Source organism: Elgaria multicarinata, chromosome 9 (genome assembly GCF_023053635.1).
Source record: "Elgaria multicarinata webbii isolate HBS135686 ecotype San Diego chromosome 9, rElgMul1.1.pri, whole genome shotgun sequence".
Lineage (NCBI taxonomy): Eukaryota > Metazoa > Chordata > Lepidosauria > Squamata > Anguidae > Elgaria > Elgaria multicarinata.
Genome location: NC_086179.1, coordinates 12,544,373 through 12,571,520, shown reverse-complemented (window position 1 = coordinate 12,571,520; position 27,148 = coordinate 12,544,373). Strand labels below are relative to the sequence as shown.

The 27,148-nt window shown below is 45.9% G+C and overlaps 1 protein-coding gene across 1 annotated transcript; it reads right to left on the bottom strand.

Moving 5' to 3' along the window:
• Nucleotides 1-384: 384 nt before the first annotated feature.
• On the bottom strand, nucleotides 385-23,805 carry CMAS (cytidine monophosphate N-acetylneuraminic acid synthetase). The gene is made up of 8 exons (XM_063134716.1): nucleotides 23,589-23,805; nucleotides 19,132-19,274; nucleotides 15,957-16,112; nucleotides 11,290-11,423; nucleotides 9,534-9,628; nucleotides 8,163-8,334; nucleotides 6,124-6,277; nucleotides 385-3,355 (listed from the first exon to the last, which is right to left on the bottom strand). Exons 1-8 carry the CDS (start codon nucleotides 23,798-23,800, stop codon nucleotides 3,162-3,164), a joined length of 1,260 nt encoding a protein of 419 aa, XP_062990786.1. The 5' UTR covers nucleotides 23,801-23,805; the 3' UTR covers nucleotides 385-3,161.
• Between the last annotated feature and the right edge of the window lie 3,343 nt (nucleotides 23,806-27,148).

Sequence of the window (27,148 nt, the reverse complement as noted above, 5' to 3'; positions counted from 1 at the left end):
ATTCCTCCACGCAACACGTTTTCGTCCACTTAGGACAACAGAGGTTCAGAGAGAAGGATTTTAGCCCAACGTTCTTCCCAACATTAACTTTTTCCTATATACAGGAATGCTTTCCTTTTCGCAGGGCAGCATCCCATAATATGGGGCCCCACCATTAGCTGCCTGAAGTGGTACAGACTCACGTTCTTCCCCAGCATCTGCCTTTGGTGAAAATGCAGGGCTAAGCGGTGCAGTGTGCAGTTGTTGGAAGAAAAAGCACAACGTCGCTCCTTTCCATGAAGTCCCAGCTTACTGGGAAAGGTCACCTTGTTTTAAAAAGCTTACTCACAAGTCCATAGGAAAAAAAACTCAGCAAGGTGCGTGACTATGTTCCGAACACTTGGAAAAAAACAGAAATCCCGACGTGCGTTGTGAACCAAATATGAAAGAGAGGCCATGATCAATATTCACTGCAGATTTAAAACAAAATGGCGCAACCATTGTAGTCACTGGATAAAGGGCAGCAATTGCTACCTTTGCAGAAAATGGCATTTCTTTCCATAAAGTTGCCACATACATGCCACGGCAATGCGGTGAAGGCAAGGAGAACTACCCCCAGAGAAAACTCTACAGTTTCGATGTACTGTTTCTACACCAAGGGCAGGCAATGTGATGCCCGCACATCCTAGTGCGCCCCTGGACACCTCTCCCAGTGTCTTGCCCCTCCCACTTTTTTTAGAAAAAGATTAACACATTTTATTATCATCAGCCGTCGGTTCAAAGGAGTTTAGCGTGCCGGTGCTCGGTCCCTGCCTCCACCTTGTACGCAGTCTTACGGGCAGGTTCCTTCTCCTTTGCCGCGCCTCCCAAGGGCCATTTTGTGGTGGTGCCCAGGACAGCTTCTCAAATTGCCAAGTCCAAAAAGGTTGCCTTACCCCTGCTCTACATGACCTCCTTTGTCAGTAAAGATTGTCGCCTCATACTCAGCGGAAGATACTGGACGAGATGGATGGATCGCCTGACAGTACAAGGCGAGGTTCCTGCGTCCATACTACTGCTACCACCTGGTACCACCACACTACTGCTTTATAGTGCACTTGAAGTGCACTGACAACTGTTGGGGCCCATTGACACGTACCATATGCTGGTTTCATACCACTTTCGTAGTGTTATATCCTGCTTGGTGTGGCTCCTGCCTCTTATGTACCACTTTCATACTGCTTTCATAGTGCAATATCCTGCTTGGTGTAGATCTTTGGTGGCCCAAAGATTGGTTCCCATCTGTACCTGGATCCACCCTGAATTGGATTAAGCCTCTGCCTTGGAATCCCCTACCTTTTCTTTCTTTCTTTTTTGCAAAGTAGCCTTCAGGCAAGACTGGCTATATGGACGCAGGAACCTCGCCTTGTACTGTCAGGCGATCCATCTGTCTTGTCCAGTATCTGGTGTGATCTGGCCATGGACACCCTTAATGGGTGGCTATACGCAATACAGTGGCTGTGCAAATCACGTTCTCCTCTGAATGCCTTGTTCAAAGGGCTCTTAATAAGGGTGCCTGTCCCGACGGGTGCACCATTTGCACGTCAGCATGGTGCCAGCTATTTACATATAGCAGATGGCCTCAAGACCCCTTTAGAAACAAAGGGCCCAGTTGTGCTGCACTTTGCACAATAAGGGATCAATTTGAGGGCGCAACCTATTGAAGTCAGTTCTATGGACAGGAGGAAAAAGACTTTGCAGATGTCCCCACTTCTAGCTGCAGGTGGGGGTGGGGGTTGCATGCCTGAATGCTCTCTTGGATTTTATTGAAATCCCCCTACCCATTCAAAACAAGCAGTCGGGGAGATGCGTTCAACCCAGCCTTCCCCTAACCTGCACGTTTTTTTCCTATATGCAGGAGACGTCTTTTGAAGGGCAGCATTCTAACATGCAGCCCTGAACAAGAGGGACACATTTTTTAAACCCTTTGATTCTAGAGACTGTATGAACTGGCAGGCGGGACTAAAAGCACAGCATCAGATTGGAAGGCCAAGCTCAAAGCACACGTCAGTCTACGGCCCGGCAGCACGAATTCTGGATGCAAAACCCCAAAAGCTGAAGGAGCAACCTTGGGAATGAATCCCATCAGAAGGAATGTAGAAGAACAGCAGCTGATGAGCTGGGTCAGTCTAACATTGCTTTATAATGGATGATTTGACCAGCCCTTCAGGGTCTCATGTTCTTCCATGTTATCACCAACTTGACCCTTTAAACCATGGTACCTTGTGGCCCTCCAGCTGTTTCGCCTAAACTTATCAGACCTAGCCAATGGTGAGACATGATTTGACATCTGGAAGGCCTCAAGTTACCCACCTCTGTTTTAAACTCAAGGGTCCTCCAGATGTTGTTAGACTAAAATCCCATCTTCTCTTACCATTGGGCCATGCTGGCTGGGACAGGTGTTAACTGGGAGACCGATGACACCTGGAGGGCCAGGTGCCCCTGTTTTAACCGGGATCCCCTGCATGCAAAGCACGGGCTTTACCAATGAGCTGCGGCCTCCCCCTTCACATGCCTAATCTAGAACAATGCTGGGATTGGGTCTCTCCCAACCTCGGGGAATCTGTAAACACAGCTCACTGCAGATGCAAAATCTTTGAGAGATGCCAGCACCGGGATCCTATATTCCTATTCGGCAGGAGACGGCAAACGTTTGCGTCTAGAAGACCACTCTCTCAAAGGAAATCCAGTTCTAAACAATGCCCCCTCGATTTCATCAAACCGGCCCTTTACACAACAGCATCCTGACGCTGACACAATCGTACACTTGTCTGTTTAAAAAGCAACAACACACCACCAAAATTCTGTTCCTACTAGTTTTTGAAATACGGTTGTTTTCTTCAAAAACCAGGCTGCTAAAAAGTCAGGCATTCATGCCGCAAACGTTTTAACGTTTTAATAAGACCCGCCCAGCAATACTAACTGCAGTCAGCTTGACTCGGCTGGCTTTTACACCAGCACGGGGTGGCAACAGGAAAGTAACGATTGGGTTTAAGTGCATGCTGTTAAAATGCCCCAACAATGCCCTTTGGATTCCCCAAATACCAAAAACCAAGCAATGGACACACAACAAAAGAAATCAGCAAAATGAACTCGGACACTTCTTCCCCGTGAGCAGCACGAGCGGCTTCAGGGCTTTACCATCACCGTTTCTTTCCGGCCGAATTCACCTTTTCCATTAGGAGGAAGATGTGCTCGGCAAATTCCCGGATTGCGCCGCGGCCACCATTACATTTGCAAATGTAGCTCGTGGCTTTCTGGGCAGCCGGGCAGCCGTCAGCAGGGACGGCACTCATGCCGGCTTTCTTCAGGCACTCCACATCAGATTCTTCATTTCCTGCAGCGGGAGAGACGTCACCACACATCGTATCAGGACTAAAAACGTGGAGGATAAAGCTAAAATTCGGAGTTGCTTTTCCAAGACACTTAGGATGTCCACAGCAGTATACAACAAACTTAAGAGTAAACGTGGTACGAAGGCTTTGTGCAGGAGAACTTCCCAGTCAATTGGGCCTAGGAACCGAAGAAGAGCCCTGTTGGACCAGACCAAAGGCTGATCCGATCCAACATTCTGTTCTCACAGAGGCCAACCAGATGCCTATGGGAAAAAGCAATAGCATCCCCCCAGCTTCCATTCCCCAGCAGATGTTATTCAGAGGCATACTGACTCTGAGACTGGCGATAAGATATAGCCATTACAGCTCGTAGCCGTTGACAGCCTGATAAGAACATAAGAAGAGCCATGCAGGATCAGACCGAGGGTCCATCTAGTCCAGCACTCTGTTCCCGCAGTGGCCAACCAGCTGTTGACCAGGGACCAACAAAGAAGGACATAGTGCAACAGCACCCTCCCAGCCATGTTCCCCAGCAACAGTGTTAGAGAAGTCTCTCCATTTTTAACAGGAAACTGTAAAGTAGCCATCATATTGCAGGCAAAATGTCATAATGTCATGTATGCGAAAACATCTCCTTGTGTGCATCCTTGCATCTGTCTTATCTAATATAAACAAGAGCTCCGGCTCCAGTATTCCTGTGTCAAAGTTAACTTTCTGTAACTTACCGTAAGGCCAAAGGTATTGTTTATAGAACAAAGAGAATTGCTTAGCATAATTAGCTATGCCCCAGTGTTATGTTCTGATTGGTTTATGCTGCTACTGGGCCCTGCCCCTTGCAAGCTCAAATACTGTACTGTATTCCCTATGTCTTTTGTCTGATTGCTCCCTTTGAAGAGACCAGGCCTTGATTACTAATCAATAAAGCGCTTTTTGAACCCTCTGTCGCTGGAATGGTGGAGTCGTGCTTAAGGGCTGTTTGGATTTCGTCCTTGGGTGAAAAGAACACTGATCTAACAAAGGTGCACACAGGCTCGGATACTGGAGATAGCACACAACCATCAGGGCTAGTAGCCATTGATAGCGTTTGCCTCCAGGAATTTATCCAACTCCCCTTTTAAAGCCATCCAAATTGGTTGCCATCTCTACATCTTGTGGTAGTGAATTCCATAATTTAACTATGTGCTGTGTGAAGAAGGACTTCCTTTTATTTGTCCTGAATCTCCCACCAATCAGCTTCATGGGATGACCCCAGGTTCATCTCTAGTATTTTGAGAGAGGGGAAAAAATGCATCTGTCCAATTCCCTTTTTAAAGCCGTCCAAGTAGGTGGCCATCACTATATCTTGTGATAGTGAATTCCATTTAGGGTGACCATATGAAAAGGAGGACAGGGCTCCTGTATCTTTAACAGTTGCATAGAAAAGGGAATTTCAGCAGGTGTCATTTGTATATATGGAGAATCTGGGGCAATTTCCTCTTCATCACAGCAGTTAAAGGTGAAGGTGCCCTGCCCTCTTTTAAATTTGGTCACTCCAGTATAGCTCCTGCAGCTTTAACTGTTGTGATGAAGAGGAAATTTCACCAGGTTCTCCATATATACAAATGACACCTGCTGAAATTCCCTTTTCTATGCCACTGTTAAAGGTACAGGAGCCCTGTCCTCCTTTTCATAGGGTCACCCTAACTAAGTGCTGTGTAAAGTTGTACTTCTTTTTATCTCCCCTAAATCTACTATTCAGCTTCATTGGATGAATCTGAGTTCTAGTATTACGAGGGAGGAAGGAAAACCCCTCCCTAATCCCTTTGTCTACCTCATGCAAAATTTTATTAAACCTCTGACATATCACCCCTTACTCACCCTTCTTTTTTCCTAAGTTAATGCTGTAATAGGGTGACCCTATGAAAAGGAGGACAAGGCTCCTGTATCTTGAACAGTAATATAGAAAAGGGGATTTCAGCAGGTGTCAATTGAAGAGGGTGAAATTCCCTCTTCATCACAACAGTTAAAGCTGCAGAAGCCCTGCTCTCTTTTGCTATCTGGCCACTCTACTACAGCTAGAGTAGCTTTAACTGTTGTGATGAAGAGGGAATTTCACCCTCTTCAATTGACACCTGCTGAAATTCCCTTTTTTACAGTACTGTTAAAGATACAGCAGCCCTGTCCTCCTTTTCATATGGTCACCCTACAGGAGCCCTGTCCTCCTTTTCATAGGGTCACCCTACAGGAGCCCTGTCCTCCTTTTCATAGGGTCACTCTAGCTGTAACCTGTCCTCATTTTGGTTGCCCTTGTCTGCACCTTTCCCAGATCCACAAGGACACTGTTCAGGCGACACGCTAAGCATTTTGAGCTAAACATTATAGCTTAGCGCGTCGCGTGAACTATGCCTTAGTGTGTCATGTGAACCGTTCCTAACCATGGTGGCTACATAACCATGGTTTAAACACGCTCACTAGCCGTTTGCTGAAAAAGGGTTAATGGCCTGACCATGGTTTAACGTGTCATCCGAACCGGCCCACTTTCTATCTTGAGATGCGGTGACCAGAACTGTAGGCAGAATTCCACATGTGGTTGCACCACAGATCTGTATAAATGCATTATGACACTGGCGGATTTGTTTTCAATTCATTTCCTAATGATCCCCAACACGGGCAGAGAAGACAAACCTCGTCCAGCGTGGCCACAGATAATTTAGCTGATTTGTCCGATTCAGCAATATAAAATCAATTAAAAAAACCGCCTTCAGGCTTTTATTTGGAGACAGGGCCTAACCTAAGTATGCCACTTCCTTCCAACAGAGTCCCATTTCCTTCCTCCACTTCTCGACCACGGGCAGCTTGTCAGTCACGTTGGCTTCCATGGCACAGCCCAGCTTCATGGCGGAAAGCGTCCTGGGCGAACAGTCCCTCTCGGATATCAGCCGCACCTGGTCAAACCAAAAGCCGTTAGGACAACAGCCGAGAGCCGGGCAGCAAAGCCAATCGTGTCAAGCAAACATTTCGGAGAGCGCGGCCCAGCGAAAAGGATGTTTTTGAAAAGAAAATACTGTGCTGTGGAGAACAGTACGTGTCGAACCTGTCTTTCCTTATTGCAAGTGCCTTCATCAAAGACTAGCTGACCTGGAAAGCTCTGGGCCCCTACGTTTTTTTTAAAAAAAACTCTGCAGGATCAGAACATAAGAGCTGTGCTGTATCAGAGCAACGGGCCAAGAGTGGGGAAACTCAGGCTTGCCTGGGAGAAAAATCCAGCCCTCTGGGGGTTTCCTAGAGGGAAACGCCCCCTTCTTCTGACCTCACCCCGGCTCAGTTCAGACAACACGCTTCTCTATGGCGGTTTTAGAACTCCACAGTGGAGTTTTTACACTACCATTGAGAAATGTGTTGTCTGGAGGGAAAACTCCATGCAATGGTGGAGGGTGGTTTTTTTTTTTTGGAAAACACTCCATGCTGAATATTCACACTGTGCAGAGGAGAGTTCCTGCACAACCGTTGTGTTGCATGTTGCATGGAGGGCTCCATAGAGTTTCCTGTTGTGTTGAGTGGACTCTACCCACTGGCTACAGAGTTGTCTGGCAAGAGCGGTGAAATTGGGAGTGCGGCTCTAGGAGAATCATAGAATCATAGAATAGCAGAGTTGGAAGGGGCCTACAAGGCCATCTAGTCCAACCCCCTGCTCAATGCAGGAATCCACCCTAAAGCATCCCTGACAGATGGTTGTCCAGTTGCCTCTTGAAGGCCTCTAGTGTGGGAGAGCCGCTGGGCTATTTTTTTTCAGCAATGGCAGATACCATGAGTAGGACTGGGGCAGGAGAGAGGGCGGAGGAAACATCGCATTGCCTTTTACTCAACTCCACAGGAGCCCACAGTCACAAAACTGAATCTTAACACTGCAAACCTGAACATGTACACATATGTGTGTGTCTATGTGTTCCAGTTTGCACATATCATGCAAGGATGTGATTGTAATGGCTACAGCAGCCTTCCCCAACCTGCTGCCTTCCAGATGTTTTGGACTACAACTCCCAGCATTCCTGACCACAGGCCATGCTGGTCGGGGCTGATGGGAGTCGAAGTCCACAACTTCTGGAGGGCACCAAGTTGGGTTACAAAGACTAAATATATGCAGGAGCTGCCCTAGAAGTGCCTGGTTCAAATCTTGCTTTTGCTGTAAACTCGCTACATGGGCAGAAGCAAAGACCCGTCCCCTCCTTCCCTCTTTCTTTTAGCTTCCACCTTTCCCTTGTCCTTCAGAATGGGGATAACACTACTGCACTTTGGACACTACGACCACCAAATCATCATCATCATTTGTGCTGTTTATACAATCTCTTCTCTTTCTGCCGGCTATGGGAAAGCACTAACATATCAATGGTTCAAAAGACACCTTAAACCATGGCTTTAACCACAGTGGTTAAGCCAGAAAGCCAGGCTGTGTTCAGAAGACACCTTAAACCATGGCTTTAACCACAGTGAATAAAGCAAAAAGCCTTATTCACCATGGTTAAAGCTGTGGTTTAAGGTGTCTTCTGAACACGGCCTGGCTTTCTGTCTTAACCACCATGGTTAAAGCCATGGTTTAAGGTGTCTTCTGAACAGGTCCAATAAAGCCTTGCCAAAATTCTCCTTCTGAAGGGCTGGGTTAGCCCACCCCCACCCCCACCCCGGGGTCATCAGGCATTGGCCATGTGCTTTGACCTTTCTCTCTCCAACCTCGAGATTTCAGAACTTGCCTCCTTTAAAAACAAAAGGTGAGATTGCCACGACAACCTTGCCTCGCAAATCCATCCACGATGGCAAGGAGCCAAAATGTACCTCAACGCCTCTCTTCTGAAGCAAGTCGATCCCAACGCCATCCCTGACGTCGTACGAGACAATCTCTTTCGCGTCTTCCGAGACGTAAACGTGACCGGTGGTGAGGCATCCGTCGATGGTGCAGACCAGCAGTTTCACTTCCTTCAGGGTGTCTTTGCCAAAGTAGCCGTACCTGAAACACGGGTGCAGCAATCATAGACAGAAAGGGGGGGGGGGGAAATGACTGCAAGTGCTGTGGGCCACACTTAGAATACTGTGTACAGTTCTGGTCACTGCACCTTAAAAAAAGATATTGTAGAGCTGGAAAAAGTGCAGAAAAGGTCAACTAAAATGATCAAGGGGTTGGAGCATCTCCCCTATGAGAGAAGGTTATAATAGCTGGGATTGTTTAGCTTGGAAAAAAGGTGAGTAAGGGGAGACATGATAGAGGTGTACAAAATTATGCATGGTATGGAGAATGCGGATACGGAGACATTTTTCTCCTTCTCCCATAATACTAGAACCTGGGGTCCTCCCACGAAGCTGATTGGTGGGAGATTCAGGACAAGTAAAAAAAAACACTTCTTCACGAAGTGCATAGTTAAACTATGGAATTCACTGCCACAAGATGTAATGACAGCAATGAATTTAAATAGTTTTAAGAGGAGGGTTAGATAGGGTGACCCTATGAAAAGGAGGACAGGGCTCCTGTATCTTTAAGAGTGGAATAGAAAAGGGAATTTCAGCAGGTGTCATTTGTACGCATGCAGCACCTGGTGAAATTCCCACTTCATCACCACAGTTAAAGCTGCAGGAGCCCTGCCTTCTTTTGTATCTGGTCACTCTAACATAGCTCCTGCAACTTTAACTGTTGTGATGAAAAGGGAATTTCACCAGGTGCTACATGCGTACAAATGACACCTGCTGAAATTCCCTTTTCTGCATAACCTTAAGCCACATTCCGTGACTTTTTGTAGGAAGTAGTAGCAACTACTTTTACCTTGATCGTGCCCTGTATTTTAAAGGTGTACCCATAAAATGTTTAAGCAGGTCAAGGGTAGTATGCTTATATCAATACAATTCTACGTATTGATCTCCCCCCGCCCCTTTTTTACACTTTTCTATGAATTGTGTTTGACATCTTTAGATGTCAGCGTTTCATAAATCCCCATTCATAAATAAGATGGCACCCTTCCCCCCCCCCCCCCGGCATGCTGGCTTTCTGTGTGTGGGAAGATTTATGCCAACATCTCCATCTGTAGAGAGTAGCACAGTCCCGGAAAAAAACTGTACCACTTGATTCTGCCAATTGTATAAAGTGGGAGTGAGGGTTTGGAAAACGGAGGAAATGTCACAGCCACAAATGGAGAAAACCAGTTTGCTTGTTTTTACCTCAGGACTCTTTGCTCTGCGATAGGCCAGTCAATGTCAACATCTATATCGACGCTATGCTCAGCGCGCATTTCGTAATAAGCCATTTTCCCACCCTGAGGAAAACAAAACAAAAACCTGCATCAGCCAGCTTTGCTGAAGCACAAGAAAAGGAGGACGTAGACCGCATGGCACAGGTTGGCTCTGCATAAACCATCTATAGGGTGCATGAAGCTAGGTGGTGTGGAGCAAGTTCTACCCAGCCTTTTCACCAGCAGCAAACGGAGAAACGGAGTTTGCATCTTGCGATCAACATCTGAGTCCCTCCTCTGAGGGAGGTTTAGAAGATGGCAACAAAGAGCAGGGCCTTTTTGGTGGTGGGCCCCCTGATTGTGGAACGCTCTCCCAACTTTGTCATCTTTTCGGAGCCAGGTGAAGACTTTCTTCTATTCCCAGGCACGTGATGGCATACGACAGGCTCTTTAATGCATCAGTTGAATTGTACATGGTTGTGTCACGGATGTTTTAGTTGTTGTATGGGAATGGTAGTATTTCAGTGGATAATTGTTTATTATTATTATTATTATCATTATTATTATTATTATTATTATTATTAATGCATTACGTCCCACTGCAAAAGCAGTCTCAAAATGACTTATGCACACAGTACAGAAATCCATGACAGGAAGGGGGGGGAAAGGGTGGTTGTAAATTTGGTATATTTTAATTTTGTTAAAAGTTGTTTAGAGTCCTTTTTGAGAAAGGCGTTTAAGAAATAATGATGATAATAATAACAATAATAATAATAATAGGGAGGGGTTTACTTAGCTACATTTCATAGGTCAGTGGGGATTTGAACCCAAGTCTCCCCGGCCCAAACGTAACATCGCACCACAAGGGCTTCACTCACAGAGAAAGATCCAAGACCCAGAATAGTTGTCACATTTGCCACATATATGGCAAAATGTTTTATTTCATTTCATTTCTATACTGGCCAATAGCTGATGCTCTCTGGGCGGTTCACACACACACACACACAAATCTATCCTGCTTTTTCAGTTTGAAAAAGAACAGAACCTCGAGGAGCAGAGTAAAGGAAGGACCTGCAGTGAATATGGGGTGGTGAGTTCCCTTTCATTTCCCCCCATTTCATTCATTGCATTTAGATCCTGCCTTTTTTCCTCCTTAAGGAACCCAAGGTGGTGTACATAATTCTCCTCCTCCTCTCCATGTTATCCTCACAACAACAACCCTGTGAGGTGGGTTGGGCTCGGAGTCTGTGACTGGCCCCAAATCACCCAGTGGGTTTCCATGGCCGAGTGGGGACTAGAACCCGGGTCTCCCGACTCCCAGTCCAATGCTCTAGCCGCTACACCACGCTGGAGTTGAGCCTCGGCCTGCCCTGTTTCCCTGCTAGGATTGGCCAAGCCGCAAGTCACTCCTGGAGGCGCCATTTCAACGAACAGCGCAGTACAAGGGTATGCCGTGGCTTTGGAGGGGGATTTTCAGCAGAAAAATGATACGCAGAGAAGATTCAGGACTCCACTCCCACGCCACAGCCTCTTCCTGGACTCCAGGTTGTTCAGGAGCTACTAAGGAATGACAGATCTATATTAGCTGCATTATACTGCCGCGGACCCCCGCCCCCCACTCACCAGGAGTTTCAAACCCAGCTCAGAACTCCCTCATGAAAGAAGAGGAAAAGAAGCCCAGCAAAATTTTCAATGGGGAGCGGTATATAAATATTGTAAATAAATAAACAAACGTCAGCACCAACCTGCAAGTAACCCCTTTCAATCAGGGGCCTCTTGGCAAAATAAAACGACCCGTTCTCATAGAGTTCCCCGTCCCAGTCCTGCCTCCGGGGCCGCTTGGCGGGATTCAGATTTTGAGGCACAGTCACGTCGCACACTGCAAAGAGAGGGGCGGGGGGTGGGGAGGCAGAAAAGCCACATGAGCGCTCGCTTCCCAAAATGCCCCATGCTTCAAACGCAGTCCTGATCTACTGCAATTTTGTTCGTGTCTCGTTGCTTTTTCGAAAGGAGGGACCGCCCGTGCTTTGCAGGCAAGAGGTCCTCGGAATGAAAGAAGGGCCCTGGTGGAGTCGTCAGTTTCCCTCAACGGCCAGGAGGTCCTAGGTTTAAGAACAGGCACCTTCAGCTAAAAGATCCTTGGCAAAAAAGGCTGCCACCGGTCAGTATAGATATAGGGCATGTCTAGACCAGAGGATGGAGGGGGGAGGATTTCACAATATTCTGATCGCGAGATCCTCCGCTTTGTCCAAACGCATGTGCGCGACATCCCGGGAGGAAGGAGGGATGTCGCGCCCACCATTTTAAATTTTTTTACAGATGGACGAGCGCATGTGCGCTCCAACGAAAAGAGAGTTATATAAAAAAGCACCTGATCCATCTCCCACCCCCGATGGGCACGGAGCACCTGAAGAGCTCTGTGCGCGCCTCCTCACATTTACTCACGAGGAGGCGGGACGAAGCCGGGATGGGCACCCACACCTTCCGCGGTCTCGGGATGATCCCAAGACCATGGGAAGAATCGGGCTAAAAGCCGTCCCGTTTATCCTGGGGAAATGGAGGGATCATCTGTTCCTGCTCCAGGGATCCGCTGTGCGTCATGTGGACTACAGGACTAGTGTGGACATGCCCATAGGCTCAGTTCAGACAACATGTTTTTCAGTGGTGATTTTAGTTTTTGCACCACCGTTGAAGAATGTGTTATCTGGTAGGAAAACTCCATGCAACGGTGGAGTTTTTTGGGAAAACACTCCACACAGGTTATTCACGCAGAGCAGAGTTCCTGCACAACTGTTGTGTGGCGAGCTCTGTGGAGTTCTCCGTTGCATTGAGTTGACTTTTCCCATTGGCTACAGAGTCCCCTGGCAAGAGTGGTGAAAGGAGGGAGTGTCGCTCTAGGAGAGCCACCGGGATTGGTTTTCTGCAGCAATGACTGATGGGATACCATCGGGAGGACCAGGGGAGAGGAGAGGGCAGAGGAACCGTCAAGCAAACATCGCGATGGTTTATACTCATCTCCACAGTAGCCCACAGTCACACAACAGTGGAGTTAGAACATGTTGTATGGGGAGTATCCCCTAAACACTCAACGTTTGAGTGGAGTTTTCACACTGCGTTGACTAACGTGTTGTCTGAACTGAACCACAGAATCACAGAGCAGAAGGGACCTTTGGAGGTTGACATCATGAAGGTTAGAAATGGGCAGGGTTCGATCAGTTTGGGAGAGAGATCTTGGGAGAATTACTCATTTATTTATTTATTTACAATATTTATACACTGCTTGCTATTCAAGAATTTTGGAGCAGGGAACAAACAGAATAAAAGAGTAAAAACAGAATAAAAACACATTAAAATACATTTTTTAAAACAAACCGAGTGCAAATAAAAGCACAGCTAGTCACTAAGGGAAGGCTTCCTGGAACAATGTTTTCAAGAGGGGCTGGAAGGAATACAAAGTTGGTGCCTGCCTGACTTCCAGAGGCAGAGAATTCCATAGGAGGGGGGCCACCACACTGAAGGCTATTCTCGTGGTGGACTCCAAATAGACCACAGGTCCATGTGGGACCACCAGGATCATGCCTTCAGATGAGGAATCTGCCATGCTTGCTTCGCCCATCATGCCTTCCATTTAGCTAAATATGAACCTTTGATATTGACTGTTAGATTGAGAGGAACCTAGGTTTTACGACATTATCAATATGTTTGTTACTATCTTTATTGTACTTGTAGTGAATATAATGTGTGTATTTAGGACTGTTTGTGATCTGCTTCATCTTCACTAAAGCTTGTTATTCCCTTAGACCAGCCTTCCTCAACCTGGGGCGCTCCAGATGTGTTGGACTGCATCTCCCAGAATGCCCCAGCTGGCTGGGGCATTCTGGGAGTTGTAGTCCAACACATCTGGAGCGCCCCAGGTTGAGGAAGGCTGCCTTAGACTGTTCGAGCAATAAAAAAAATGTATTCTTTGATACCATATTTCTGTTGTCTTGCTTGAGAAAGGGTTCAGGGACCACTACCCATATATTAATTCCTGAAGCCCAATACAGTCGGTAAAGATTTGCAAGTCTATCATTGAATAAGGTCTGTCCTTTGAAGCCTTTGTATTTTCTCTTGATCTGCTGAATCTCAGATACAAAAGGAGGCTACGGTGTGCAAAATTAACCTATGAGGGAAGGTTAAAAAAGATGGGATTGTTTAGCTTGGCAAAAAAGAAGCCAAGGGAAGACATGATAGAGGTGTACAAAATTATGCATGACGTGGAGAATGTGGATAGGGAGACATTTTTCTCCCTCTCCCATAATTCTAGAGCCCAACAGGGTCATCCCATGAAGCTGATCGGTGGGAGATTCAGGACAAATGAAAGGAAGTCCTTCACACAGCCCATAGTTAAAATACGGAATTCACTGCAACAAGATGTCGCGATGGCCACCAATTTGGATGGCTTTAAAAGGGGGTTGGATAAATTCCCGGAAGCGAAGGCTATCAATGGCTACTGATGGTTAAGTGCTAACTCCAGTATCTGAGGCAGTAAGCCTGTGTGCACCAGTTGCTGGGGAACATGGGTGGGAGGGTGCTGTTGCACCATGTCCTGCTTTGTGGGTCCCTGGTTGACAGCTGGTTGGCCACTGTGTGAACAGAGTGCTGGACTAGATGGACCCTTGGTCTGATCCAGCAGGGCACTTCTGATGTTTTTGTTTTTGTTTATTCGTTCAGTCGTTTCCGACTCTTCGTGACTTCATGGACCAGCCCACGCCAGAGCTTTCTGTCGGCCGTTGCCACCCCTAGCTCCCCCAAGGTCAAGTCTGTCACCTCCAGAATATCATCCATCCATCTTGCCCTTGGTCGGCCCCTCTTCCTTTTGCCTTCCACTTTCCCTAGCATCAGCCTCTTCTCCAGGGTATCCTGTCTTCTCATTATGTGGCCAAAGTACTTCCGTTTTGCCTTGAATACCATTCCCTCAAGTGAGCAGTCTGGCTTTATTTCCTGGAGTATGGATTGGTTTGATCTTCTTGCAGTCCAAGGCACTCACAGAATTTTCCTCCAACACCACAGTTCAAAAGCATCTATCTTCCTTTGCTCAGCCTTCCTTATGGTCCAGCTCTCGCAGCCATAGGTTACTACGGTATGCGGACCTTTGTTGTCAATGTGGTGTCTCTGCTCTTAACTATTTTATCAAGATTTGTCATTGCTCTCCTCCCAAGAAGTAAACATCTTCTGATTTCCTGGCTGCTTAATTGATCGATTATATTTCTAAACTACTTTTCAGAAGCCAACCAAAACAGTTTACAAAAATAACAGAAAATAAAACCCTGTGGTGACCGGGGGAGGGGGGCAGCTACACCCTAGGAAAGACCTCAAACCGCCTCTGTGGGGCTGCTTAGGAGTCAAAGCAGCTCTTGCCTGAGAAATAGCCACCATCACTGGGCTAGATGGGCCTAGGAACAGAGTTCGTATGTTTCTGCCACTTCTGCAAAGACTGAGCTGATGGGGATTGGCCGAGGTCAGTGGCTGGCAGATTTGAGGCAGGAGCTCGTAGATCTGTCTATTTCAGGAATCCGACCAAGGATTGTGACTGAGGCGCAGCGGGACCTGGGTGTTATTCTTGACCAGTCCCTAACTATGTCATCACAGGTGGGGGCCGTGGTTCAGAGTTGCTTTTATCAACTCCATGTGCTCCGCCAAGTTCGCCCCTTTCTGTCAGAGGCTGATCTTACCACCGCAGTCCAGGCCCTGGTTCTTTCCAGACTGGACTATTGCAACCTGTTTGTATACAGGGCTTCCCTTGAAGCAAATCCAACGCCTACAGGCTGTACAAAATGCAGCAGCCAGGTTGGTCAAGGGGCTCCCAAAGTGGTCTTCTATCACTTTGGTGCTTCAAGAGCTCCATTGGCTGCCGGTGGCTGCTAGGGTGCGCTACAAGGTCTTGTTGACCATGTATAAAGCCCTGCATTGCTTGGGCCCTGGATACCTGAGCACTCGCCTTTCTCCTGTGTCTCACCATTGGCAGACTCGCTCTCAGGAGCAGGGCGCCCTGATGGTCCCCCGCTACAAATTGGAATGTGCCGGGGCCAGGGCTTTTTCAGTGGCTGGCCCCCGGTTATGGAATAATGTGCCACTGGAGATTAGACAGGCTCCCACTCTCAATTGCTTCAAACGCCTTTGTAAGGCGTTTTTATTTTCACAAGAGTCTGGGGAGGGGGTGGTTTAAATTGGGGTTGAGGGCTTTTAATGGTTAAAGGGTGAGGGTTTTAATGGAATTGTTGTAATGTGGGTTGAGGGTTTTAATGGAATTGTTTTATATGTTATTGTAAAGCGCCTCGATGCCAGAAATGGTGAGGCGGCGCTGTAAAAATGCTTTAAATAAATAAATAAATAAATTCTAAGCAGCAACGCCAACCAGAAATGCCCCTACCTCCTTTCCTGACTTCACTCCATCTAAATTGATGGCGCCTCACGACAGAGAAGACAGAGTCAAACCCGTCCTCATGGATCATTTTGGCCACTCTGATCAGGTCGGTGGGATGCAAACAAGGCGACGTCGCTTGGATATTTCCAACAATGTCAATGTCTGGGGAGGAGAGAGCAACAAGGAAGAGTAAACAATACTGTACATTTAGGTTAAAATGTGTAAGTCAGTGTGCGATTCAAAACACATCATTGGCATTTTGAAGTTTTAATTTTTTAAAACAATCAGGCAGTCTGTCCCTCTGACAGCACCAAACAGGATAGCAATTCTTTCTTCCTTCCTTCCTTGGCTAATAACTTTTGTGGGCTTATTTACAAGGCCAAACTGAATGTCACAGGCCCCGTTCAGACGACACCTTAAACCATGGCTTTAACTATGGTGGTTAAGCCAGAAAGTCAGGCTGTGTTCAGAAGACACCTTAAACTTTGACTTTAACTGCAGTGAATAAGGCTTTTTGCTTTATTCAACATGGTTAAAGCCATGGTTTAAGGTGTCTTCTGAACACAGCCCAGCTTTCTGGCTTAACCACTGTGGTTAAAGCCATGGTTTAAGGTGTCTTCTGAACGGGGCCATTGACATGTTAGTGCTTTCCCATGGCTGGCAGAAAGAGAAGAGATTGTAGCAAGATGCTGTGTTCCAATTAGAGCTAGAAACAGCTGTGAAGAAGGGTTGGCTTTAATGGGCACCCTCCTATACAGACATTGTGCCTCCGCTGCTTCGGTTGCACCAGCGGAACTGACTGCTAGCGCAACAGGAACTAGCACTTCCTGAAAACACCCCAGAAATAAAGGGAAATGCCAGTTTCCTGAAAGGATCAGGTCAAAAGAGCCCCATTCCAGAAATGAGCATTTCTGCTCATGCGTGGTTGTTTCAGGAACCGCTAATTCGTGTTGCAGAAGTGGTCAGTTCCACCAGTCCCTGGGGCAGCATAGGATACTGCGCTACAACAGAGCTGGGAAGGAATATGGAAACAAAGAGTGTTGAGAAATATGTCTGTGAGGATAAAAGAAAATTATTATAAGATCATATGGAGGTGGTATCTAACCCCGGTGAGATTAAATGAAATAAATAAGCTGAACTCAGCAAATTGTTGGAGAGGATGTAAAGAAAAACGAAAAACAAAGAGGAACGTATTTACATATGTGGTGGGAATGTGGATTTGTACAAAAATTGTGGAAAATGGTGTTTAATGAGATAAAAGAAATTTTACGAATGGAGATTGGAGAGACACCCATAGTGGCATTGTTATCATTATATGAAGAATTAAATTGTAACAAAGAGAAAAAAGAATTGATAACGAATTTGCTAACAGCAGCAAGGTTAATGATATCCAGGAACTGGAAGGTTCAAGGGGATTACCATATAGAAGATTGGTATAAAGAGATATGGGACATTGCTATCAATGATAAATGAACATGTAATATAAAAATGAGACGAGGAATAACAAAAACTAATGACTTTGAGGGAATATGGAAACAGTTCCTAGAATTTGTTTTATCTAAGGGGAGTGGCAAACCACCTCCAGAAGAAACAATGAGGTTTTGGAAACAGGAATAAGACCCCGTGGTGGGGGGTGCACTTTTATGTTAAGTATGATTATGTTAACAGATTAAGCTAGAATATATGTTATTAAGGTTATTCAACGTTTATGTATTATGTTGTTTCTTTTATTGTATTGATGTATGTTTAAGTACTGAAAATAAATAAATACAAAAAAAGGATACTGCCCTAAATTTTCAGCGGCTGAATGGCATTGCTCCTTCGCCCTGGTATGCTTTGCAGCAACACACAATTCTCACAAACTGATTGCCCCATGAATATATACTTGGAAGTAGGTCCTACATGTGGAGTGAGGCTTTGTCCAAGCCATTGCTCTTAACTGCAAAGCCCGAGGGTCACTGGTTGCTCCCAGTCACTTAAGCGCAGCTCCTTACCCCCCCTCCCCCTCCTCTCTCTCTTTCACTCTGCCATGAAGGCTAAACAGGTCCTCTCCAGTTTTACCTTTCTGTTTGCTTTAGCGCTGGGCTGATTATTTGGGCTACCGGAGGAGGCTTTGGGGGTGGGGAGTTAGCAGACCTGCCACGCTTCAGCAGTAAGGGGGCTGGACAGGGAGAGGAGGATGCAGAAGCAATCAGCCAATTAGCTGTGATGAGGGAGGAGCCCAAGAGGAAAGGAGCAATGTGATTGGCTAGCTGTGGTGGAGCACTGTGCTGGTGAAGAAATCAAAAGTGTAGTTGAAGGAGAGTGGAAGAGAGAACAATGTGGACCTGCGTTGGTGAGAAAAAAAAATATCCATCCCAATCCAAGGACCAAGTGAGCCTGTCTGAATTTGCCTATCGGCTGGCTTAGTTACTGATAGATGAGACCTTACCTGGATGGTGGCGAGGGGGTGGGAAAGAGAGGCCTGAAAAGGCCTTTGGCTGAGTCTGGTGCTCAGCACTTGACCAGGGTGGGAAGAGGAGAGACCCCTCTTAGCCCAGGAAAGGGGCCCCCAAATGGCCTCAGTGGCGGTGCCTGGAGCCCAAATGAAATTGAAACATAGTGACAAACACTGGTCGAAGCGAAGTGTACGTTGTTGGGCTGCAGCTTGCCAGGTGGGTTTCAGAATCGCAACCCTTACATACCGGAGACAGGGCGTCCTCATGAGCGCAATGGCAGCCTCCCCGTTTTGTAACCCAGCCACTGGTATCCTCAAACGCCCCCCCAATTTAATAATGTGTCCTGATAATATGAGCTTGCCCACTCTTTAAGATCTGCAGCGAAGACTCTTCTTCTCATTCCATCAGTGGTCAAGGCAGGACTGAAATGGGCAGAGAACAAAACCTTCTCTGTGGCCGCATCAAAGCGGTGGCAACTCCCTTCCTAAGGAGGCTCACCTCGCCTCCTCTCTGATGGCCACCCTATTGTTCCTCTTCTAACAGAGTTCTGACCCAGCAACCTAAGAGATTTTACCAACCCTTTAATTGTCCCCTGAACTGCAACTCCCTTTTATTTTAAAGAATGGAAACAAGAAAATAAAACATAAAAATAAAGGCTGCCTTGAGTGCTTTGCTAAAAACGGAAAAGCAGGTCCGTAAATATGTTTTAGCAAATACGTAATAAATGACACCGATCACCGCACCGTCATGATACTGGAGGAACTCCACGATGGCATCCAGTGAGGTAGAGGAGTCTTTCGAGACTTCTGAGCTCCTTCGATGGACCTGCGCCCCAAACTGCTTGGCCACTTTCTCAATTTCATCGTGGTCTGTGGAAACCCACACGCTGTTGGCAGACAAGAGACAGCAGCGTTATGCCATCATTGCTTAGAGAGATCATAGAATCATAGAATAGCAGAGTTGGATAAGGCCTACAAGGCCATCGAGTCCAACCCCCTGCTCAATGCAGGAATCCACCCTAAAGCATCCCTGACAGGTGGTTGTCCAGCTGCCTCTTGAAGGCCTCTAGTGTGGGAGAGCCCACAATCTCCCTAAGTAACTGATTCCATTGTCGTACTGCTCTAACAGTCTGGAAGTTTTTCCTGATGTCCAGCTGGAATCTGGTTTCCTTTATCTTGAGCCTGTTATTCCGTGTCCTGCACTCTGGGAGGATCGAGAAGAGATCCTGGCCCTCCTCTGTGTGACAACCTTTTAAGTATTTGAAGAGTGCTATCATGTGTCCCCTCGGACTTCTCTTCTCCAGGCTAAACATGCCCAGTTCTTTCAGTCTCTCGTCATAGGGCTTTGTTTCCAGACCCCTGATCATCCTGGTTGCCCTCCTCTGAACACGCTCCAGCTTGTCTGCATCCTTCTTGAATTGTGGAGCCCAGAACTGGACGCAGTACTCTGAGGCCTAACCAGGGCCGAATAGAGAGGAGAAGGAACAGAATTACTTTCTTATTTGTTGTCTGTGGATGCCTGTCCTAGGAGGAGTCACTAACCAGAACAAAAGAATCAAAAGGTACCTGTGATGTTCAGCTGGCTATTATGCATTAAATGTAAACATTTGTCAAGTTATTGTTTAGATTATGCATAAAGTTTCAGGAAGTAAGTAGCCCTCAATGTACTTGCGATTTGTATCCACAGGTTGGGTTCTGGGGTGGGGGTGTTGAATGCCTGAGTGCTGATTGGATGGAGGGGGAGTGTTTGGATTGGCTGTGTGAGAGTGGGAGGAGCTGGAGAAATGTTGCTTTATGTAGAGGCCCCATTCAGACAACATGCTAAACCAGTGGTTCCCAATTAGCTAAGTACTGCGGACCCCTTGTTTTTCAAATGCCAAGCCATGGACCCCCTACTTTTGAAAAAAAATGTTATCTCTAGGGTAGCAAAGGATTTTAGGTATACTAAAAAACAGACCATAAAATTTGTGATATTAACATGCAAACATGACAATGATTTAGTTAGGAATATAAAGACGAATTTAATTTTACTAACATCTAGTTTACAATTGAATTTTTTTTTTACTCGTCTAGCAGCTACTAAACCTAAATGTGATGGGAGAAATCATGCCTCTTTTTGTCCTGAACAATCCCTTCCACATCCGGTTCAATATTTCCTACTTTTAATCTCAAATCTGGATCAACGTTGAGCCGAGTTCTATGCTTGTTCTTCATATAACAAAATGTCAAAAATGTCTGTTCACAAAGATATGTAGAACAAAAGGGAACTAGATGTTTCAAAGCTTTTTCACCTAACTTCTTATAATCAGGAAAAACCTTCACCCAGAATCAGTCCCGTCTATATTCTTTGAAAAATGATTTCAATGAACCATCGCAAGTCACATCAACAAGTGCATCTCGCTCTTCCGCAGATAGAGTTATTAGTTGTACATCACCACATTCAAAAGGATTCCTTATCCATGAGCTTTCAGGATTAGGTGCAGGGAAGTAATCTCTGAAGCTGAAGTTGCTAAATCACACAAGTGCTCAGTGATGTTATATTTTACTTCTGGTAGGAATTCATCGTCAGTGGACTCCAGAAATGAATGGTGAATATGTGAATGGTGCCACGGACCCCCTGGGTGGGTTACGTGGACCCCCTGGGGTCCGCAGACCACCAATTGGGAACCACTGCGCTAAACCATGCTGCTAAACCACAAAATGGTTAACGGGATGGATTGACCTTAATGCATTCTGTTAACCATTTTGTGGTTAAGCAGCGTGGTTTAGCGCGTTGTCTGAACCAGGCCAATGAGTCTGAGCTGACAGCAAGACAGTTATGTAAGGGGTGTGATATGAGACAGAAGTGTAGCATTCTGTGGGAGAAGTGTACGATCATATGCGAGTGGTGTGATCTATGAGAGAAGTGGAGGAGTATAAGAGAGTTGAAATGTATGATTCTGTGAGAGGCAGATACTGAATAGGAAAGTTTGGTGTGGGTTACTGTGTTTGAATTTACAGACAGCAGTATTCTATAGTGGAACCTTGTAAGAAAGAATTGACAGAAACCAATATGCTTAGAACCTTGTAACCATACGCTTACAAGGAAACTAATAAGCTTATGTACACGTACTTACGTTAATAAATTCTAATTACATTTAAACAGCTGGTGTGGTCTGTGGAGGAGTGACTGAGGAGAGAACAGTTAATGGTGGCAGAGGAATGGGAAACTGAGGGCTAGGTTGTGGAGCTGTGGGGTCTGAAGAATAAAGGCAAGACAGGAGCGGCAGCAGTAGGCCTAAACCCTCACACATGTCATCAGCACAGGGGGGATTGAAGTGGCCCTGGGTGCTAGCAGCATGGAAAGTCCTGCCGGGTAGCTTGTGGGCGTCTCAGGTGAAGCCAAGATGACACAGGTGGGCAGGACATCACAGTACCAATGATACATTAATCATTGGTACCTTTTGATTCTTTTATTCAGGTAAGCGACCTCTCTCTTTTTACAGTATTGAATGGAACTCTAATCCTTTTTCTTGTATTTTGTTCTAGGAGGAGATCTTAACACAGCAAGTTTAAAGTCACTGGTTGATACTTGCATTGGCTCATCTTCCTTCATACTAGCGATTGTTTGCTCAGTGATAAGTCACTATGGCCTACCCTCAGTTTGCTAATCTGTAAAATGGGAATCGCAGGGGTCTACCTCGCTGACAAGCCTATAAAAAGCTGTTGAACTAGTTTCCTGTTGTGAGAAGGAAATCATCCCTAAAGTACTGGGCAAGGAAGGCTGATGAGATGGAGATTTCTACACCAAAGGAAGGAGTTTAATACAGCAGAGAACATAGAGCCCAATGCTATGCATCTTCATTCAGAAGTAAACCCCACTGGTGAATGGGCTGTGCTCCAAAATTAGTGGTTACAAGACTGCAGCCATAAGAGGCACTACAATTAGATTATTCCAAAGCACTAATTATTTGATTTTGAACATTTATACCCTGCCTTTCCATAAAAAGTTCAAGGTAGCTAAGTAGCTAGTAACTGTTAATCAGAGCAAGGCAATGACATTTTGACTCTCAGAACTATGCTCCTAGTCCTCAAGAAAACAGGGCACAATCTAAAAGTTCTGAAGTCACCATTTCTTATCAGGGTCTTAAACTTCATACTGTTGTCTCAGAAAGCATGCTTAACATCTGTGGATGCTGGTGGTGGCTTAGCTAGACATAGGAGTGTGGTGTAGTGGTTAAAGTGTTGGACTGGGAGTCGGGAGATCTGGGTTCTAGTCCTCACTTGGCCATGGAAACCCCCTGGGTGACTTTGGGCCAGTCGCAGACTCTCAGCCCAGCCCACCTCACAGGGTGGTTGTTGTGAGGATAAAATGGAGAGGAGGAAGATTATGTTCACTGCCTTGAGTTCCTTGAAGGAAAAAAAGCCAGGATATAAATGCAATAATAAATTATATAGATAGATAGTACTACATTACTAGTTTAGTCATAAAGCACAACTTCTCAATTTCAGTTTCTTCCCTATCTGCAATATGGGAAGAATAGATGATTTGTTTCTACTTTTTAGCAGAGGGCATTTATTCATTCATTTAAAGTAAACCCCCCCCCCCATTCATTGGCCAAATAAGGCTCCCAAAGCGACTTACAAATAATCAGTGAGCAATGACACTCCCTGGTTTATAGGCTTAAAATCTAAAACAACACAGCACACAAGGAACAAAGAATGGGGAGGGAAGAGGAAAAATAAATTAAGGGTGCAACCCTATGCATGTTTAGACCGGTTGGAGAATGCTGGGCTTTGGGGGGAGGCAGGGGGGAGGCTTTCTTCTGTCTAAACATGCTTAGGACTGCACCTTAAAAGAAGCTGCATGAATTCTTTAACATGCAGCCTTGGATTACTATTATTGCTTCTTTTAAATTTTGTTTTAACTGTTTTTATTCTGTTTTTATTTTCATTTTACCTTGTACACCGCTCCGAAATTTTTCAATGGGGAGCGGTATATAAATATTCTAAATAAATAAATAAATAAATTCCCATCTTCCCTTCCTGCATTGCATTTCTACAAAACTGCTGTCACTGATTCCAACTCAATGATGAAAAAGTGTCAAAAGTTTCAAAAAGAACCCGGAAATCCTGTACGGAAACAAAAGGACTTTTACTCCTTTGAAAAAGAGGGCGCGGGAGGGGAGGGGAGGGGAAGTGACAGCCGCGCATGCGCATACCTCTGGAAGACGCCAGAATCGAGGGCTGCCCTCAAAACCCAGCCAATCAGCGGGACCCCAGCGAGGAGCTTAATGTTCTTCAGCGGGATTCCTTTGCTGCCGCCGCGGGCCAGCACCAGCGCGGCCAGATGAGGGGGCGGCCGGGCGGCATCTCCCGACGGCCGGAAGGACGCGGTCAAGGAGGTGTCCGCGGCTCCTGCCGTCGCAGCCATGGCTTTCTGAGGGAAAAGCGTGAAACGAATATTCCCTCCCTGCCACGTCTAGGCCCCGCCCCTTCACGCACGCAAGGAGCATGCTGGGAGATGTAGTTTTGGGTGGGCGATTGGAAAAGGCCGCAGGGGGAGGGGAGAGGGAGGAATGACAGTTTGTTGAAAGCGGAAGTGGTGGCTCTGCTCTTGCTGGGGTTGACGGGAAATGTAGTTTCTTTGGCTGAGGAGAGGGACGTGGGCACGCACTCTGCAGGAATGCTGGGAGATGTAGTTTAAAGGATGGGTGGAAGGAGAGGATAGAGTGGGGTGGGTGGAGGGCTTGTTTATTTGTATTTTATTAGGGTGACCATCTGGACAGGAGGACAGGGCTCCTGTATCTTTAACAGTTGCATAGAAAAGGGAATTTTAGCAAGTGTCATTTGTATAGGGTGACTATATGGAAAGGAAGACAGGGCTCCTGTATCTTTAACAGTTGCATAGAAAAGGGAATTTTAGCAGGTGTCATTTGCAGCAGCTGGTGAAATTTTCTCTTCATCACAACAGTTAAAGCTGCAGGAGCCCTGGCCTCTTTTGTCACACTAGGCAGGGTTCCTGCAGCTTTAACTGTTGTGATGAAGAGGGAATTTCACCAGCTGCTGTATGCATTCAAATGACACCTGCTAAACCTCCCTTTTCTTTAAAAATACAGGAGCCCTGTCCTCCTTTCCTTATGGTCACCCTAATTTTATATTATGGTTTTATACTGTTGTTTTATACTTTGAATGTTTTTAATTTTTGTGAACCGCCCAGAGAGCTCTGGCTATTGGGCGGTATAGAAATGTAATAAATAAATAAATAATTATGCTGCCCCGTGAGTAAACAATTCAAAAGCCAAGGGAAAAATCTAAAATCCGCGTTTTGGCAATAACTTTATTGGGAACAACCAAAATGGTTGCTCCTAATAAGGGTGTTGCCTAACTGAATTTTGGATATTTTCCCTGGATTTTAAATTTTGTACTCATACACCAATGTGATTATCTTTTGGTTTATTTGTTTGTTTCCTTGAAATAGCTGACGACAACAAAAACCTCTCATTCTCCACACACCACCTATCATAACAACAGGCTTTTTGCTAGATTATTATTATTATTATTATTATTATTATTATTATTATTATTCACATTTGTCCTTCTGTCAAAGGCAGTGATTTATGGTTTGCCTGTTGAACTTGCTCATTCAGGTTGTGCAAAGGCATTGGGAAGGTAACAGGTTTATTAACCAGGGTTCTATATCCAGGTGCTTGTTAGGACCACTAGCACAAGCCTGCAGCAGGGCTTCTCCTAGTCCAAGGGAAGAGAATGAGGGCAGGAGAATCTGGAATCTGGATAGCAGAGGGCAAAGCATTGTTAATTCACTATATCTCACTACGACACAGCGGAAACAGCATCACATTTTGTTCAGCTGAAACAGCATCACACAAGAACCACATTGTTTTTACAAATGGCAACCACAACAACTTTGCAGTGAGGAATGTGCAAAGCAAACCTAGATGGATCTACACAACTACTTTATAGCAGTATTGAAGTGCACTGATACCCTGTTTCCCCGAAAGTAAGACATCCCCCGAAAATAAGTTTTGCCTCTCGCTGTAATATAAGGCATCCCCCCCAAAATAAGACCTTTATTTTTTTGTTCAACAATAAATGTGTACCGTATTCTTCTTCATGGAAAAATAAGACATCCCCTGAAAATAAGACCTAGCGCATCTTTGGGAGCAAAAATTAATATAAGACACTGTCTTATTTTTGGGGAAACAGGGTAACTGTTGCAGCACAGGACACATTCCATATACTGCTTTCATACTGTTATTTCCTGCTTTTTATTCCACAATTGTAATGATTTGACACAAGACGTAGATCTGGCCCATATCTTATCCTATTTTTGGATCCTGCAATAATGCAGTATTTTTTAATTCCAGCAGAGTGCAGCCTGGTCCCATGGGTGAAATCATGTTCTCTCTTACAATGGGATCTTCGCGATCAGGGGCTTCTTCTTGTGTATTCCCTAAGGGCATGTGGGTGACCGTTATCGAGAAAAAATACTGACATGGATGGGCTGGAGGGAGATCGCAAACCTACATTGGACTGGTATGTTTCCCCAAGCACAACAAGGTCCAAGGGAGACTTGCTTCTATAGCATGCCTCCAAAGGGTGAGGGTGCGAGCAAAAAATGGGAGTACATCTCTCATCCAGGGCCAGACCAAGACAATTTGTTGTTGTTGTTGTTGTTGTTGTTGTTGTTATTATTATTATTATTATTATTATTATTATTATTATTAGTATCCCGCCTTTTGCCCAATGCTGGGCCTCAAGGCGGCCTTACAAAGTTTAAAATATACATGGGGGGGGGGGGGACAGAACCATAAACATTTAAAATACACAACAAAATTATAAGACATTAACATAGATGGAGAGCCAGACTATTCTCCAAAGGCCTGCTGGAACAAAAAAGTTTTAGCCTGCTTCCGAAAGGAGGGAGCCAGCCTAGCTTCCCCGGGAAGAGAGTTCCAGAGCACCGGAGCAGCCACCGAGAAGGCCCTCTCCCATGTTCCCACCAAGTGTGCCTGTGAAGAAGGTGGGACTGAAAGAAGGGCCTCTCCAGAAGATCTCAAAGCACGGGCAGGCTCATAAGGGAGAATATGTTCTTTCAAATAACCTGGACCCGAACCATATTTGTTGCCTGATGTGAAGAACAAAATGGTGCATATAATATGTCCCACATAGAGAAACCAATAGTACGAGCAGTTCAATGTTTCTTCAATACTTGCAATGGGGCAGATGTCTTGGACTTCAACTCCTGAAGTCATAGAATCATAGAATAGCAGAGTTGGAAGGGGCCTACAAGGCCATCGAGTCCAACCCCCTGCTCAATGCAAGAAACCATCTTAAAGCATCCCTGACAGATGGCTGTCCAGCTGCCTCTTGAAGGCCTCTAGTGTGGGAGAGCCCATGACCTCCCAAGGTTATAGGTTCCATTGTCATACTGCTCTAACTGGATGTTTTTCCTGATGTCCAGCCGGAATCTGGCTTCCTGTAACTTGAGCCCATTATTCCGTGTCCATACTAGCATGGCCAATGGTCAGGAATGCTGAGAGCTGAAGCCCCAAACATCTGGTGATCTATTTTCTGCCCACCTCTGGGGATGCAAGGCAGACTGCTCAGTACCCAGCCCTGTCCTCCAATGCCTCACCGCCACTCCTCATCCCACATTTTTGTGCCGCCTGAGTCAGCCACTTCACTCTACCTAATGGTAGGGCTGGCCCTGTGTGTGTGTCAGGCTACCCTGAACTGGTACTGGATGGCTTGTTACTAA